The sequence below is a fragment of the Drosophila novamexicana genome, unplaced genomic scaffold, assembly GCF_003285875.2.
Source record: "Drosophila novamexicana strain 15010-1031.04,08,12 unplaced genomic scaffold, DnovRS2.1 tig00001361-arrow-arrow-pilon, whole genome shotgun sequence".
In the NCBI taxonomy this organism is placed as follows: domain Eukaryota; kingdom Metazoa; phylum Arthropoda; class Insecta; order Diptera; family Drosophilidae; genus Drosophila; species Drosophila novamexicana.
In genome coordinates, this window is record NW_020824852.1 from 556189 (window position 1) to 570014 (window position 13826).

The 13826-nt window shown below is 43.2% G+C and overlaps 1 protein-coding gene across 5 annotated transcripts in view; it reads right to left on the reverse strand.

Annotated features, from left to right (window-relative positions):
- The window catches only part of LOC115767271 (uncharacterized protein DDB_G0283357), a 40061-nt gene that overhangs the window by 4498 nt on the left and 21737 nt on the right, over positions 1–13826 (reverse strand). For 2 of the 5 annotated variants that reach the window (XM_030711496.1, XM_030711498.1), the window contains 6 exons: positions 9034–9217; positions 7980–8162; positions 6981–7909; positions 6563–6905; positions 5926–6481; positions 5026–5382 (listed from right to left, as the gene is read on the reverse strand). In XM_030711496.1, the coding sequence (XP_030567356.1) occupies positions 5026–5382; positions 5926–6481; positions 6563–6905; positions 6981–7909; positions 7980–8162; positions 9034–9217 (2552 nt within the window). Of the gene's footprint in view, positions 1–1938; positions 2042–5025; positions 5383–5925; positions 6482–6562; positions 6906–6980; positions 7910–7979; positions 8163–9033; positions 9218–10473; positions 11892–13826 lie in introns of those variants that run through there. The other 3 variants (XM_030711497.1, XM_030711499.1, XM_030711500.1) reach the window with 3 other exon arrangements.

Below are 13826 nucleotides of genomic sequence, written 5' to 3' on the forward strand. Positions count from 1 at the left end.
TCAGCTCTTAAGAGTTTGACATGGCCATATGAAGTTTAACGTTAGGTAAATGTGGCATTTAACATTGACAACAGCATGAATGAATATAGTTTGTAGTTTATTTTATTATTACCATTATAATTGCTTTTTTACCCCGAACCCATTAAAAATGGGTAAAGGCGTATAATATATATCCGACCATAAATCGCGTTTTTTGTCAAAATCGGGGTCGACTCAAAAACCGAAACTTTTTTGATGATTTTTTTTTTTAAATATCTCGGCTAAAAATCGTCTGATTTTGAAATTTTATACATTTTTAAATTCGTAAGGATCCCTACTATAATTGAATCTAATATCCGGTGCCTACATCAAAGTTTTTGACATATAACCAACTTTGAAATGATGTCAAACTTTTTTATGATTATGTATATATAAAACAGGCAGAAGGAAGCATTTTCGACCCCATAAAGTTGATCAGCATTAAAAGCCAAGTCGATATAGTCGATGTCCGTCCGTCTGTCCTAGAATAGTATATATATATATTAAGTATCTATCATTTTATAGCTATCGCTATAGCTATAGCCATAATCATAGCTGTAAATCAAGTAAATAATTGTATTTCCCACCAATTGCTTTCTGTGTTGTATGAATGTGCTGCTATTTTCATTGGTTTTTGTTCGGATGTCGTCAGTTGTTGGTTTAGATGTTGGGTAGAGGTGGCGGCAAAAAGCGTGCGAGTTCGAGTTCTATCGAGGGAAGTTTTTTTTTAATTTACATTTTATTTATTTTTATTAATGCTAAAGCAAACTAGCGGAACTCCCGACCAGAGGCTCTTGCTTGGATTAGGTAATCTGCAGATTTCTGCTGTGTCAAAACTTAGCAATAGCAATCGAAGAACGAAGTCAGACATTTTACACGAATTTGTTAGGACTTAAGGTAGCTTTTAAATCTCGATACAAATGCGTGTTATTCTAATTATGTCTTACTCGAAGATCAACAGTTTAAGAGGTTAAATGTTTCGTGTATATGTAAAAAGTTCAATAAGAAAAAAAAACAGGCAAGGAAACACCTTTTTCTGGTGTGGTGACAGTTCGAATGATAAACGGCCAACAAAGCGAGTGGTACAAATGTTCCCAGTTAATTGGACACCAGGCGCTGCGTCTCCTTCTCTTTGTTGTCATGAGTCCTCGACATTGCAACTTTCACGGCTCCGTGAACGCAAGTTTGCCAACTCGTTTCGTCGTTTCGACTTGGGGGCAGAACTGGAAAGCTGCTGTGGCGAACGCGGCTTCCATTACGTCGATGTTAGATGGCATTGTATATGGTCAGGGCACTCGCGACTGCATCCGATCGGGTTTAGCCAGTTTGGGCCATTGATTTGGTGGCCAAACGAAAAATATAACAAAAACAAAGTCAACTGACAAACGATTTCAGCAATTGCCAACAGTTTTCAACATTTTATCAATTTCCAGAGCAGTTTAACTGGATGTGACACCGTCCGCATTTGGAAATGGATTGCAATTGGTTCGGCCAGGTTTGAGCCTACCAACGGGTTCCATTTTCATGGTGAAATTGAAAATGTAGATCGTAAAGTGCAAGCCAGTTGCCAAACTGGAAAAGGGATACGGCAAAGGTAGCAAAATTTATATACTAGAGGGTGAGAAAACAAAGAGAAGTGTGAGAAACCGATTTTTTTCCACTTTTTTTTTATATTTAAAAAAAAATCCAAACAAAAGGAAAAAAAAACATTGCAAATAGATTATATATCGTAAGCTCAAGATCTTATTTATGGTAAACATTTTGCAGTTTTTTTTAAATTATTTATATAAATAACTTTATAACATCTATGTCAAAGGCACGCTTCACGAATGTGTAACTGTTATTAATTCAAAAAAAAAAATGTTTATACAATTTTAATTATGCATTATTTGTATGGCTACACGAGCGGATCGCACTTACACCGAAATATATCGAAGCGTTGAAAGCTGAGCGTAAAATAATTTCGCCGCGTATTCTTATGGATCTTCATCGAGCCCGACATATTCATACCGTATAAACTTAAACTTTGAACCGTATTTTTATTGAATGATTGGGGGCGAGAACACAATGCACTGCGCTAACAAATCACATGCTCAATGGTTTACAAATAAAGATTTTAAGAAAAAATAAACAAACACGAATCTTAAGTCAAAACCCGTGAATATTCAGCTTTGAGCTGGGCTGTGGACGTTGACGATGTTGACTGGGCGAGCGTCGCTGGCAGCCTGATGCGAGTTCAAGCGATCGCCAAAGTTATTCACCCAAAACGACAACAGCAACAGCCACAACAAAAACAACTGCAACTGCAACAACAACAACAACAACAACGAGTCCGCGAGTCGTGTCGACTTCGAGCTGTGGCATCGTGAAGTCTTGTCAAATGCCTATGCGAAAAACACGTTCACTTTCATTGGGTAAAAGTTTTGCAGCGCAGGCAGCGCGGGTGGATTGGCTGCCACAACCCACATGCAGCCCAGGCCATAATTGGTGGCATTGTGGTGCATGCAGCAGACGGTGCAGGGGAGGGGAGCGTGGCAGGGGCAGTGGCAGCAGCAGCCAGAGGTGCCCGTCAATTTGCTGAACATATGCACTTCCGCCTGGGCCAATGACAGTGCCAAAGGATCCAGCGCTTCTGATCTGCAACCTGTCCGGTGGCAAGTAGCAAGTGGCAAGTGGTGTACAGTGACTACTGTATTGGGTTTCACTTAATTTTATGCCCATTTGAAGCTGGTCGCTTGAATGCATTTGCAAACGCATTCAATGACAACGAAGTCTGTTCCTCAGCACCCCCCCCCCCCCCCCCCCTCCATTAACTACCCACCACCCATTACACCTCAGCAGCCAACCCACCTGTGATATTTACCCACGTTGCTTTAAACTTCCACTTCTTTGTTTAGCCACATTGTTGTTTTCAGCTTTTCCTGCTACAGTTTTTGCCCAACGTTAACGTGTGAATTTCGCTCGAATGTGTAAGTATTTCATTTTGTATGCATACAACTAGTTCTCTGGCAAAGACATGCCCAGTGCGAGTGCATAGACCATTTACGAATGAATATTGCGAGTCAATGCATGTCAAATAGCTGGCATTCATTGTCTTCGGTCAGGTTAATACACTCGCTACTCTCTAAACTGTCAGTTTGCCGAGACTTCAATTTCTATACGGGAGCAGATCTAAGAGATTTACGAGAAAACTTTTAGTCCGACTGATCTGTGATTTCATTTATTTTTTACGGATTTTATTGTTTTCAACTTGAAGAGTTTTCTAATTTGCCAATATACTCTGTTAATAATAAGTATTAATGAGATACATTCGCTCCTCAACTATTGCCTTTATCAAAGCACATTTGTCACAACCTGTGTTCACGGACCAGATAATTGAACTGAACTTAAGGGCAGAAAGCTGGCTCGAGAGCCAAAACGAACCAGCGACATTACGAATCCTAAAGCTAAGTACTTTAAATGTGACATAGCCCGCCTTTCTTTGTGATGCCAGTCACATTAATATTCAAATCCATATGAACAAATCTGAGGGTTTGCTGCATCTGTCCTCGTGGGTTAACCCCACTTAGTATCAAAACAAGTTTAATATCGGTTAGAAGATTGCCTATTGCCTTCCATATATTACGTGAGATTCTTAATTCTGCAGAATATAAAAGTCGCCAATACCAGCATAACGCAACAGTTTCAAGCTGTTTCCGCTTAAACTGCTTGGAAATTGTAAGATTGATCTGTTGTTAATTTCAATTGGTGTAGCTGCTGCTGTTGCGTGCAGTTTTTGCTGTTGTCCATTTAAACGCTCCTCTGGTCAACTGCAGCCAATTTGCCAAATGGCTAACAAAATGTTGACCAAAGTTGTTTAGTTGGCGTCTGGCTGTTGGGCAATTCCAGTTTTAGCCAACTTTGTGCTGCTAATTGATCAATCAATTTGACTGGCAGCGTTTTTTGCTCGCCCCCCGTTCCCCCGTTTCTCTTTGGCAACAATGTCAAAGACCCCACGAATGGTCTGTAAGTGGGTTCAAGAGTTGATGATTAAGGCGTGCAATAGGGCAACGCTCGGTTTTACTGATCAGACGAAAAAGAAACTATAGAACAAATTGTGTGAACTATGTGTAAGTAAGAATTGAGGGGAATGGCAACTGTTGAATGGACTTGCAACTACTTGTAATGCAACTTGGTGCGCTGCTTTTTGCCCAGCTTATTGATACTCTTCATTTTCGAGTGGCATCTGCGATTCGTCGTGGACGCGGAAGCGGCCGCTGAGCTGGTGCAGGGCACATCACCATTAACCAAGTTGCGCATGCCCATGGTGAGAACGTCGGGATTGGGCCAGAGCGGTTCCTCTGGATCGGCGATCTTGACATCCAGCAAGTGGCGATCGAGCAGCTCCAGCTGATGATCTGTGGCAAATTTAGGGTCCAGCGAGCCCATTAAGAGCGTCGCATTGCCAACGCTGTAAATGACGTAGGTATCCTTAACGTTCAGATTCTCTGGCAGCTTATCTGTCAGATCATCCAGGCTGGGCGCCAACGGCTCCTCGGTGAGCAGCGTTCTGCTCAACTGTGTCATCGCCGGCGTCTGTTTCGGTGACATGTGAACGGTTGTTTCATCGGAGCTACTGCTTAGCGGCCTGCTATCCAGCAGATCCGACCAGCCCAGGCTTGAACCATCGGTGCTCATGGCTGACAACTCCCGCCGTTAATGGGTCTGTTTTTTGTTGAGTTTTTGTGGGTTTTATTGTCGAATTTCGTAATTTGTGATTTGTAAGTTTTTGTTTACCAAAATTATGTTGTGTGGCCGAAATTTTGATTCGAAATGTCTGACCTGGCATAATGCCGGAGCACACTTGACTAGGTGCCTGACTAGGTGACTTATATGAAGTGAGTTGTTGATTTAAGACTCGGTGGGGAGCTAAAACCGTGATTCTAATACTTCAGCTCATTATCCAAAACGATTTATAACATTCACTCAAAGTACAGCTATTATTTGGAAACGAGTTGGGCAACATACCTGATATGGTGGACATGGTGCGATTGTGATTGCCACGCACCAGTTCCGAGGGACGTAGACTGGGCTCCTCGACAACCTCCAGACCGGAGTCCGAATCCACGGCGTCATGTCCGGCTGCAGAGGCAACAGTTGTTGTCGTTGTCGCTTGTGTTGTTGTCCCTGCTGCGCTTGGCGGTGCGTTGCCAAAGTGATTCTTTTTGTAAATGTTGTTACTGTTGTTGTTGTTGTTGTTGCTGTTGTTGTTGTTGTTGCTGCTGCTGTTGCTGTTGTTGTTGCTGGAGTGTTCCACATTCAAGTTGTTGCGCTGTACTGGAGCACGCAGTGGCGGCGGCAGGGGCGGCGGCGGAGGCCCATTAACTAAAGGGAGAGAGAGAAGGAACAGAGGGCGAGAGAGTTAATAGAAGAGAGTTAATAATGGTTTACCAATAGTGAGTATTACCCGGCTTTGCACGAGTTAAGCTTTCCATAAATTTTCCACCCGTGGTAAATAAAAATCTATTCGTAATACCGTAAACCCCATGCAGCGGCTGTGCTACTTCATCCCTTTGCTCCATACCACAATGGGAAATATATTCTTGAATTACTTATATACTTGAAGACCGCTTTTTTTTAATTATCAGGGTATAAGCATGGCATAGAAAAGAATATATGAACTAAAGCGCGATGCTCTACCTATAAAAATAACTAGGAGAATTGGGTGAGGTATCCAACAACTTTTACTCTGTGTATACTAAAGGAGATATTAAATACCCAATTTAATGATTCGCTTAAGAAAGTTACTTCACAGAGACAAACTGACTTGCGAACTTGGCTAGTTCAATTCCACCCATCGTTCTGCGTATGCAAACAGGAATACCCTCTGAGAAAATAAAGCAATAATTCTTATATGCTAAGACTTACCCACTGATAGATTCTGCATGGGCGGCGCCGAGGAGACGCGTTTCAAATTCCTGTTCATGTTCATGTTGCTGTTGTTGTTGGTGTTGCTAATGCCGTTTTGATTGATGCTGTTGCTGCTGTCACTGTTGCTGTTGTGGATATTACCATTGCTGCTGCTGTTGTTGTTGTGCATGGATATGTTGGGATTGCTGCTAAGCATGCCAGCATCCGCCAGGTTGTTGCGTATCATGGAATTCTTGTGCGACTGCTTGGTGCGCTCGGCAACATCCTCGGGTGGGCAGACGCTCTCGTAAGTGTCGCTCTTGATGCCGCCATTCAGAAGCTGATTCTTCAGATTTAGATTTATGTTCTTGCCGCTATAGTTATCCTTTATGCTTGAATCGTATTTGCTGCTGTGCAGACCAATCATTGAATGCGACTTATTGCGATTCAGTAGGCTTATGTTGTTGTTGCTGATGTTGTTGCTGCTGCTGCTGCTGTTGCTGTTGTTGTTGTTATTGCTGCTGCCGTTGTTGTTGCCGCTGTTGTTATAGTTGTTGCGTTTGTTGTTCAAATGCTGTAACAGGAGTAGACAGAGAGAAAGTGAGAGGAGGAGCTTAAATTCAAGGTACAAATAACCATGTTTGCTGTTACTCACATGGTTGCTGTACTGCAGCACGACATCTGTGCTGCGCGTGGAGCTGGCGCTGGCGGATCGGGAATGTGAGCCACTGTCGCGGGAGCGTGATCTGCCAACACTATATTTGTGCTGCAACTGTTGCTGCTGCTGCTGCTGTTGCTGCTGTTGCTGTTGCAGCAGTTGCTGCTGCTGTTGCTGTTGCTGTTGCTGCTGCTGTTGCTGCTGCTGTTGTTGCTGATGTTGATGCTGATGTTGCTTGCGTGACTCCTCTCGCACCAAATAGATATCCTCGTAGTCATGATCACCGTTCTGATTGCCATTGCTGCTGATGTTGCTACTGCTGCTCTTATGTTGCTTGTAGCTGCTGTTGCTGTTGTTGTTGTTGTTATTATTGTTGTTGACGCTGCTGCTGCCGCTGCTGTTGTTGTTGTTGGTGTTGGTGTTCTTAATGTTGCTGCTGCTGCTGATATTGCTGCTGCTGCCATGTCGATTGAAGCTCTGACTGCGCAGCTGGTGCTGGTGATGACTGTGACTGTGACTGTGATTATTACTGTGATGATGACTGCTGCTCTTTGGCGAGTTGAAGCTGGACGAGATGGAAACGGACTCATCGGAGCCGCTGCCTGCGCCGCTGGAGCTGGAATGGACATCCGCCTGAATGGTCATGATGGCATTGCTGGCCTTCGATTGCATCGAGTGCAATGGATGCGGCATCTGGTGCTGCTTCACGCTGCTGCAGTCTGAGTCGACGAACAAATCGCGCACCCGATTGTAGATGATCTCCTGGGGATCGTGCAGAAAGAAAGACTCGCCCGATATGCTCCCGTTTGGCGAGGGCGTGGCATACATGCCGCCATTCCGCATCGGATTCACATAGAGGCCATCGTTGGGCAGCAGCGCACCGCCGCCGCTAGTGCTGCTCGCCGCACCACCACCGCCACCACCACCCGCGGCACCATTGCAGCCATAGAGCTTCTCCGAGGAGCTGCGCGACTGCTGCGAGTACAGAGCGTCGCTGTTCTTACGCGTTATGCCAACGCCCATGCCCATGCCCATGCCCATGCCGAGGCCAACGCCAGCAGCGGCAGCGGCTGCCGTCACAGCTGGCGGATGCAAATAAAATGGCTCCACATCGGAGCTGAGCGTGGATGAGGACTTTGATTTGATCGTGTTGCTGCGGCTCGTCTGCTTGCTGGAATTTGTATTCGAGTTGCAGCTGCTGCTCATGTGTTGCTGCTGTTGTTGCTGCTGCAGCTGCAGCTGCTGTTGCTGTTGGTGTTGGTGCTGCGACTTGTGACGCTGTGTGTTGTTGTTCTTGTTGTTGTAGTCCACGGTGGTGCCATGCTGCACCAGCACATTGAGGCACTGTAAGGCAAGAGGCAGGCATTGGTTAAAACGTGTTGACCATGTGGCGGCAGTCGGTCTCGATACTCACCTCCACCTGTTGATTCTCGGCCGCATCGTTTATCGGCGATTTGCCATATTTGTCCAGCGACAATTTGGCGCCGTGGTTGAGCAGCCAGCGTACCACAGACAAATGGCCACGCGAGGCGGCAAAATGCAGTGGAGTGGCACCATCCCCATCACGTAAATTGGGATCCACGCCCTGATCCTGCACCTGTAAATGCAATCATGCAGTTGTAATTAACAAACAAAATCATATCTCGATGATAAAAATCGGTTAGGCCTAATTGAATTTATGAAAATCGATATTAAAGACAGAACAACACAGGAGGAGTGAGAGGGAGATATGAGTGGAAGAGAGAAAGAGATAAATGAACAGAGAGAAGCGAATCTGTTGGCAGTTTAATGGATTGTCACCCGCTCCACAAGGATCCATTGTGGGCTGTCAATATTGTGACGTGGTCGTGTGACTTGACCAGACTCGAGTCGCATGGAGTGGGCACTTCTCAGGCACACGCACACACACGAATGTGGAAAGTGGTTTGCTTGAAGTGTGTGCGTCTTTAGCTTTAGCTGCATTGGCAATGCAAAACTATTTAGTTCAATTTAGAAAGGTGATTTTCAACTGGCACCCAAAGTCGGCCCGCCAAGTTGATGTCCAGTTTACGTTGAGAGATCTTCAAAGAGACAGAAAGAGACAGCCCACGCCCGAAGAGCGGCAACGATTCCCAGCGGATACGAAGTAAAAGAACATTGTTAGCATTACGATTTGCTCCAGCTCCGACGTGGACTTCGACTCTGGAGTCTGGAATCGGATACTGGTTAGCGGCAAATGCTAAGCCGCTTGATAAATTGCATAGGCCATGCGACAAACGAGTCAAAGACCGGGAACCGTTAGCTGTACGATCTGGAACCAGGACAAGAACATGCAGAAGGCCATGCGCCTGGCGCTTGAAACGAGTTCAGGTTTCTTTTTTTTTTCTTTTTTTTTCTGTGTTGCTGTTAGCCTCATTTTGGCACTTAGCGTTGGTATTTTTGGCATTTGGCAACGAGTGCAGCAAGCGCTTAAATGTGTGGGTACTCACCATCCATTTGAGGCAATCCAAGCAGCCCATTTGTGAAGCGGCATGGATCGGTGCCATGCCGTCGCGTGCGCGCACATAGAGCGAGCCGCCCGCTTCAAGCACCAGAAACTTGAGCACCTCCAAATGCCCCTCCTGGGCGGCCAGGTAAACGGGCGTGACATCATTGTCCATTTGCGTATTGGCGCTGCAAGATAGAATATACGTATATATATATATATATATATAAGAAAGAAATCTAGGCAGTTACTTGTATGTTCAGTTTCAGTTTTAATTAGCTAAGGCCACAATCGCTTGCAGTTCTCTAATGAGCAAAAACTCAGCACCGTCCACACCGTGCCCCGTGTCCCGTGCCACATTCCCCATGCTCCATGTGGCATTCACTTGCAACAATGTTGTGAAAACGATTTGGCAAAACAAAAAACATGCTAATGGCTGCCATATAGAGTTTGCGATACAAATATATAGATACAAATTAAAGTATCATCAATGCCAACATGAAAAGAAAACAGAAAACAAGTTGACAGATTGCGTTAGGCTGGCAATCTATCCCTCTCTCCCTCTCTCTCTCCCCCTCTCTCTCTCTCTCTCTCTATGATTGCCAGCTAGTTTTTGTTTTTTGCGATGCACAAATTTAAAAAGTGGATGATCGACAGCTGGTGTATGTCTAGTATCTATCATATCCACGAGTTATAGCTGATGTTTACCACACACATCGGAAAAGTTATTTCGTTTTTCGTATTCCTAATATAGGGAAAAATAGACAAACTTTTCATACGGCTTATGTGTAGAAGGTGTTTCAGACTATGGTCAAAAAAAGTAAACATAATAAATTGAAGCCCAAAATAAATGTGTTCACGTTTCGAACCAGCTTGTTGGTTCAACGCGTGAAGCCGCTTTTTGACATCCTTGTGTTCAGCTTTTGAAGCTGGCTCTTGAAAGTTGTTTAATTTTAACCAAACCATTAAAAACCATCATGATAAAAAATAAATTGGTGTTCCATTTCATATTGATTTGCAGCCTTGTTTAAAAGTTCATATTTTTTTAGGCCTAGACTCTGAAAAGGTTTAATGCGTTAAATATATACAAAAGTACCACATTGTCATATACTTCAAAACATTTCATGACTATACAGATTCATAATAATTAAAGAATATAGAAAAGTTTACAGGTTTAATCTGTAAGATCTTAAACCTTTTGCTTTTTATGCAGTTAGCATAATATATTGAACATAGTAAAGAACATATTAAATACAAATGATGGGATCATAAAGGAATACTCATATTATGAATGATTTTTTAATCTTATATTTCATGACTCCACTTTTAGATTCTAGCTTGGGAATCTAATGAATTTTTGTTTTCAATTTGTTATAGTATAATTTTGGTTATTTTTCATGTACAATCGTATTTTCATTTGTTGCCATCGCTGTTGCTGTCTCACCTCACGACGCTGCGTCGATTGTTTTGCTCCTTGCGACCCTGGCCAGCGCCTGCGACCAACATGGACGTGGCCTCATCATCATTGGAGTCGCCGTTGCCGGCGGAGACTTTTCTCTGATGCACCTCCATGATGCGTTCGCTGAGATTGCTTAGATTCTCGCTTGGACTGATATCTTCCTGGCTTTTATTGTTGCTGTGCTTTTGGTTGGAACTGTGAACGCCGGCTGTGTCTTCGCCGTGCTCTGCATCAGGATCGTGGCAGTTGCTGTGGCTGCTGCTGGTGCTGTGGCTGCTGCTGCTGCTGTTGCTTCTGTTATTATTGTTGTTCTTGTTGTGGTTGCTGCTACTGCTGCTGCTGAGAATGGCAGTGGTTACGCAGTTCACCTCTGTGGAGATGATGGTGTGTATGTCATTGTTGGACTTGCTCTTCTGCTTGCTGCGACGGTACGAGGTCAGACTTGTGGTCATGCGACCCAGCAGGCCCTTCTTAACGTTGATGGTCGAAAAGTAGCTACAGAGTTGGAGTTTTCTTTTGGTTTTTTCTTGCAGGGATTGCAGCAGGTTGTGCCAGTGTTGTGTGTGTGTGTCTATGTGTGGGTGTGTGTGTGTGTGGGTGGACAAGGACAGCGTGACGCGAGTGTTGTTTAAGTTTTACTTGTGCATGGAGAAGACGTTACGACACGAAACGCGAGTAAACAATACGGGTACTGCAATATACCACATTGGGCGGTACATAAAGTGGGGGGCGTGGTTGTGTTGTGCAATTGTTGTGCTATTAAAAAATACTGTTGAAATGCCGTTGCTTACCTACGCGCAGTTATTGTTACCTATGTGACTTTCGTTTTTATGTCGCGTATGCTATAATACAGTTCATATAAACAGAATCAACAGGTTTTTCGGTTGAGTTTTCCCCAATACCGTTACATACACACACACAACACACACACGGCACACGCAGAGATAAGAAAAATAAATATATATTGAAACGGTTAAGAGAAAAATCACTTTGATATTCGATTCGATAGTTTTTCGTTGCGTTTTTTCCAAGATTTAGGCTCTTAACTGTTTTCTGCTTCCGTTTATTTGCATTTCAAGTTTGTGGCACGGTTAACAACAACACGCACACCTCCCGCGGTTACACACTACATAAATCTAAATCAATCGTTAGTTAAGTTAGTTGTGTCACCCGCTTCGCAGCCACGGTCGAAACCGAAAGTTAACATGGTCGAAAAGTCGTAGAGTTGAAAATTTTCGATGGCGCCGGCCGCATTGCGTCTGCCACGGCAGCTGCAACTGACTCTCAATGTGGACGCCACCAGATTGAGACATCGGCTGCCTGCCCCAGCAAACTTCTAGTTTCTTTTGTTTCGCTACTGCCAGCTCAGCTCTGCTTTTTTTCGGGGTGAAATTAACGCAAAATATTTAAAAAAAAAACACTAAAAAAATGGCAATGCAGACCAGATCACATACTAAAGACTCAGCCATAGACTTTTCTCTCTGTGTTACGCCCGGGCGGAGCGGAGACTTCGCCTCGTCTCTGGTCTGTTGTGATAGCACAGCCGCGGGCTATGATGCGCATTTGCTACCATTTGTCTACGTTATTAGCTACAGCACCGTGTGACAAAAGTGAATAAAATCAAAGCTAACCATAATTTAAAAACTGACTAAATATTTCAAATATATCGTACATGCCCCATTTCGAACATTTGCTCTTAAACTTTTAAGTACTGATATTGTACCTTATGTTGTACTGCTTGACTAAGATACTAAAGAAACGTGTCAATAAATTCTTTAAAAATTAAAATATTAAATCAATCTTTTATACAGATCTAAGCTTTACTCATCTCTTAGACTTATGCAAATTGTTTCGTCATGAGTGCCTCCAAAATTAATAAAAATTTCTAAATATTCACCCCAAAAACTTGTTAAAACTTTATCCTAACATACATTTTGCCTGACTAGAGGCAATGCAAGAATGAGGAAACGGGTTCGAGTCCCGGAATGTAGTTTTGTCTTAACCGAATTCTTTAGTAGCCAGTGCTATTTGAAAACTTTGCTTGACGGTCTGGTATATCCCACACTCAAATTAGTAATGAAATGAAATATAAATGCAGAAAGAGTTTTTCACAATCTAGTCCCACTGTGCTTTCCCTAGTTTATGCTGGCGGCGCTGGCGTAGGCAACCGACTGAGATGCTCAGCGGCGGCTACTTCATGGATATTGCACACCAGACGGCCCAGCTTGGGATGGAGTCTTCGCTCCGCTCGAGTCTCAAGATTGGAGCAGGCGGCGCTGCCGTTGCTTTCTTCGGCAGCGACTTAGCGACTTGGCGACTTGTTGTTACACATTTTCCAGGTTTTCGCTGCAGAAATGAATTGTAAACCAATTAAAGTTGATTTTTCATCTTCATGTTGTGCGTTGTTGTTGTGGGCTTTTTTCTTCTTTTTCTACTACTTATTTCTCGCTAGTCTCGTATATATAAAGTTTATAGCACAGACCCCCCCTCCCCCTCAGCACGGGTGTCCATTTGCCAGTCGCGTGTTTTTTATGCGCCTCGACAGCTTCTTCTTCTGCTTTGGCTTTGTAGGTGAAAATACAGTAAATAACGAGTACATCTAAAGTTATCCCAATTTTTTTGTGCTCATTTTGTAATTGCAATTTAATAATTACACTTATTTTTTTTTCTATTCGCATGTAATTTATGTTTATTTTTTTTTTTTTAATATTTTTAATCACAGTTGGCACAACTGGAAATAAATTGAAACGCAAGTCTCGAAAGGCCGATAATTATGGAGAGCTGCCTTGTTATGAGCACGGTTGACAGTTAGCCGAGAATGCCATGAGATCTCGAGAGATCTAGTGAGATCTTTAGCGCTTTTAATTGAACATTTGCGTGTCGCAGTCAAAGTCGTAGTCGCAGTGGGCAGAATGAAAGCAACTCTCGACACAAATACGCCAACGAGCCGATGAAGAGAACTAAACATAGTTGGAAGCAACATTTTCAAAATCGATTAGTCGCCAATTCTTGGCACATGATGAACTCAGAAAGTTTGCTTCTCTGCAAATGTTTTCATTTGCTCAACTTTCGATTCTTTCATCAACAGCCTCATAAATACTTCTTGCATATTTCATTATATATTCTATACATTAACTAATAACTTAAGCTGTGTATCATCTATATGCATGGCGTTTGCTTTTGAGTTTTTATTGCCAGGTTTCTTCTTCTATACATGTTCATGCTTAAGTTCTGTCTCTTTTTAAACCTCTTAAGAGATCTATATATAATTTGTATCAATTAAATCTATTCGTCATCTATTTATTAGCATTCTATCTTTATTCTATATTTTATTAACA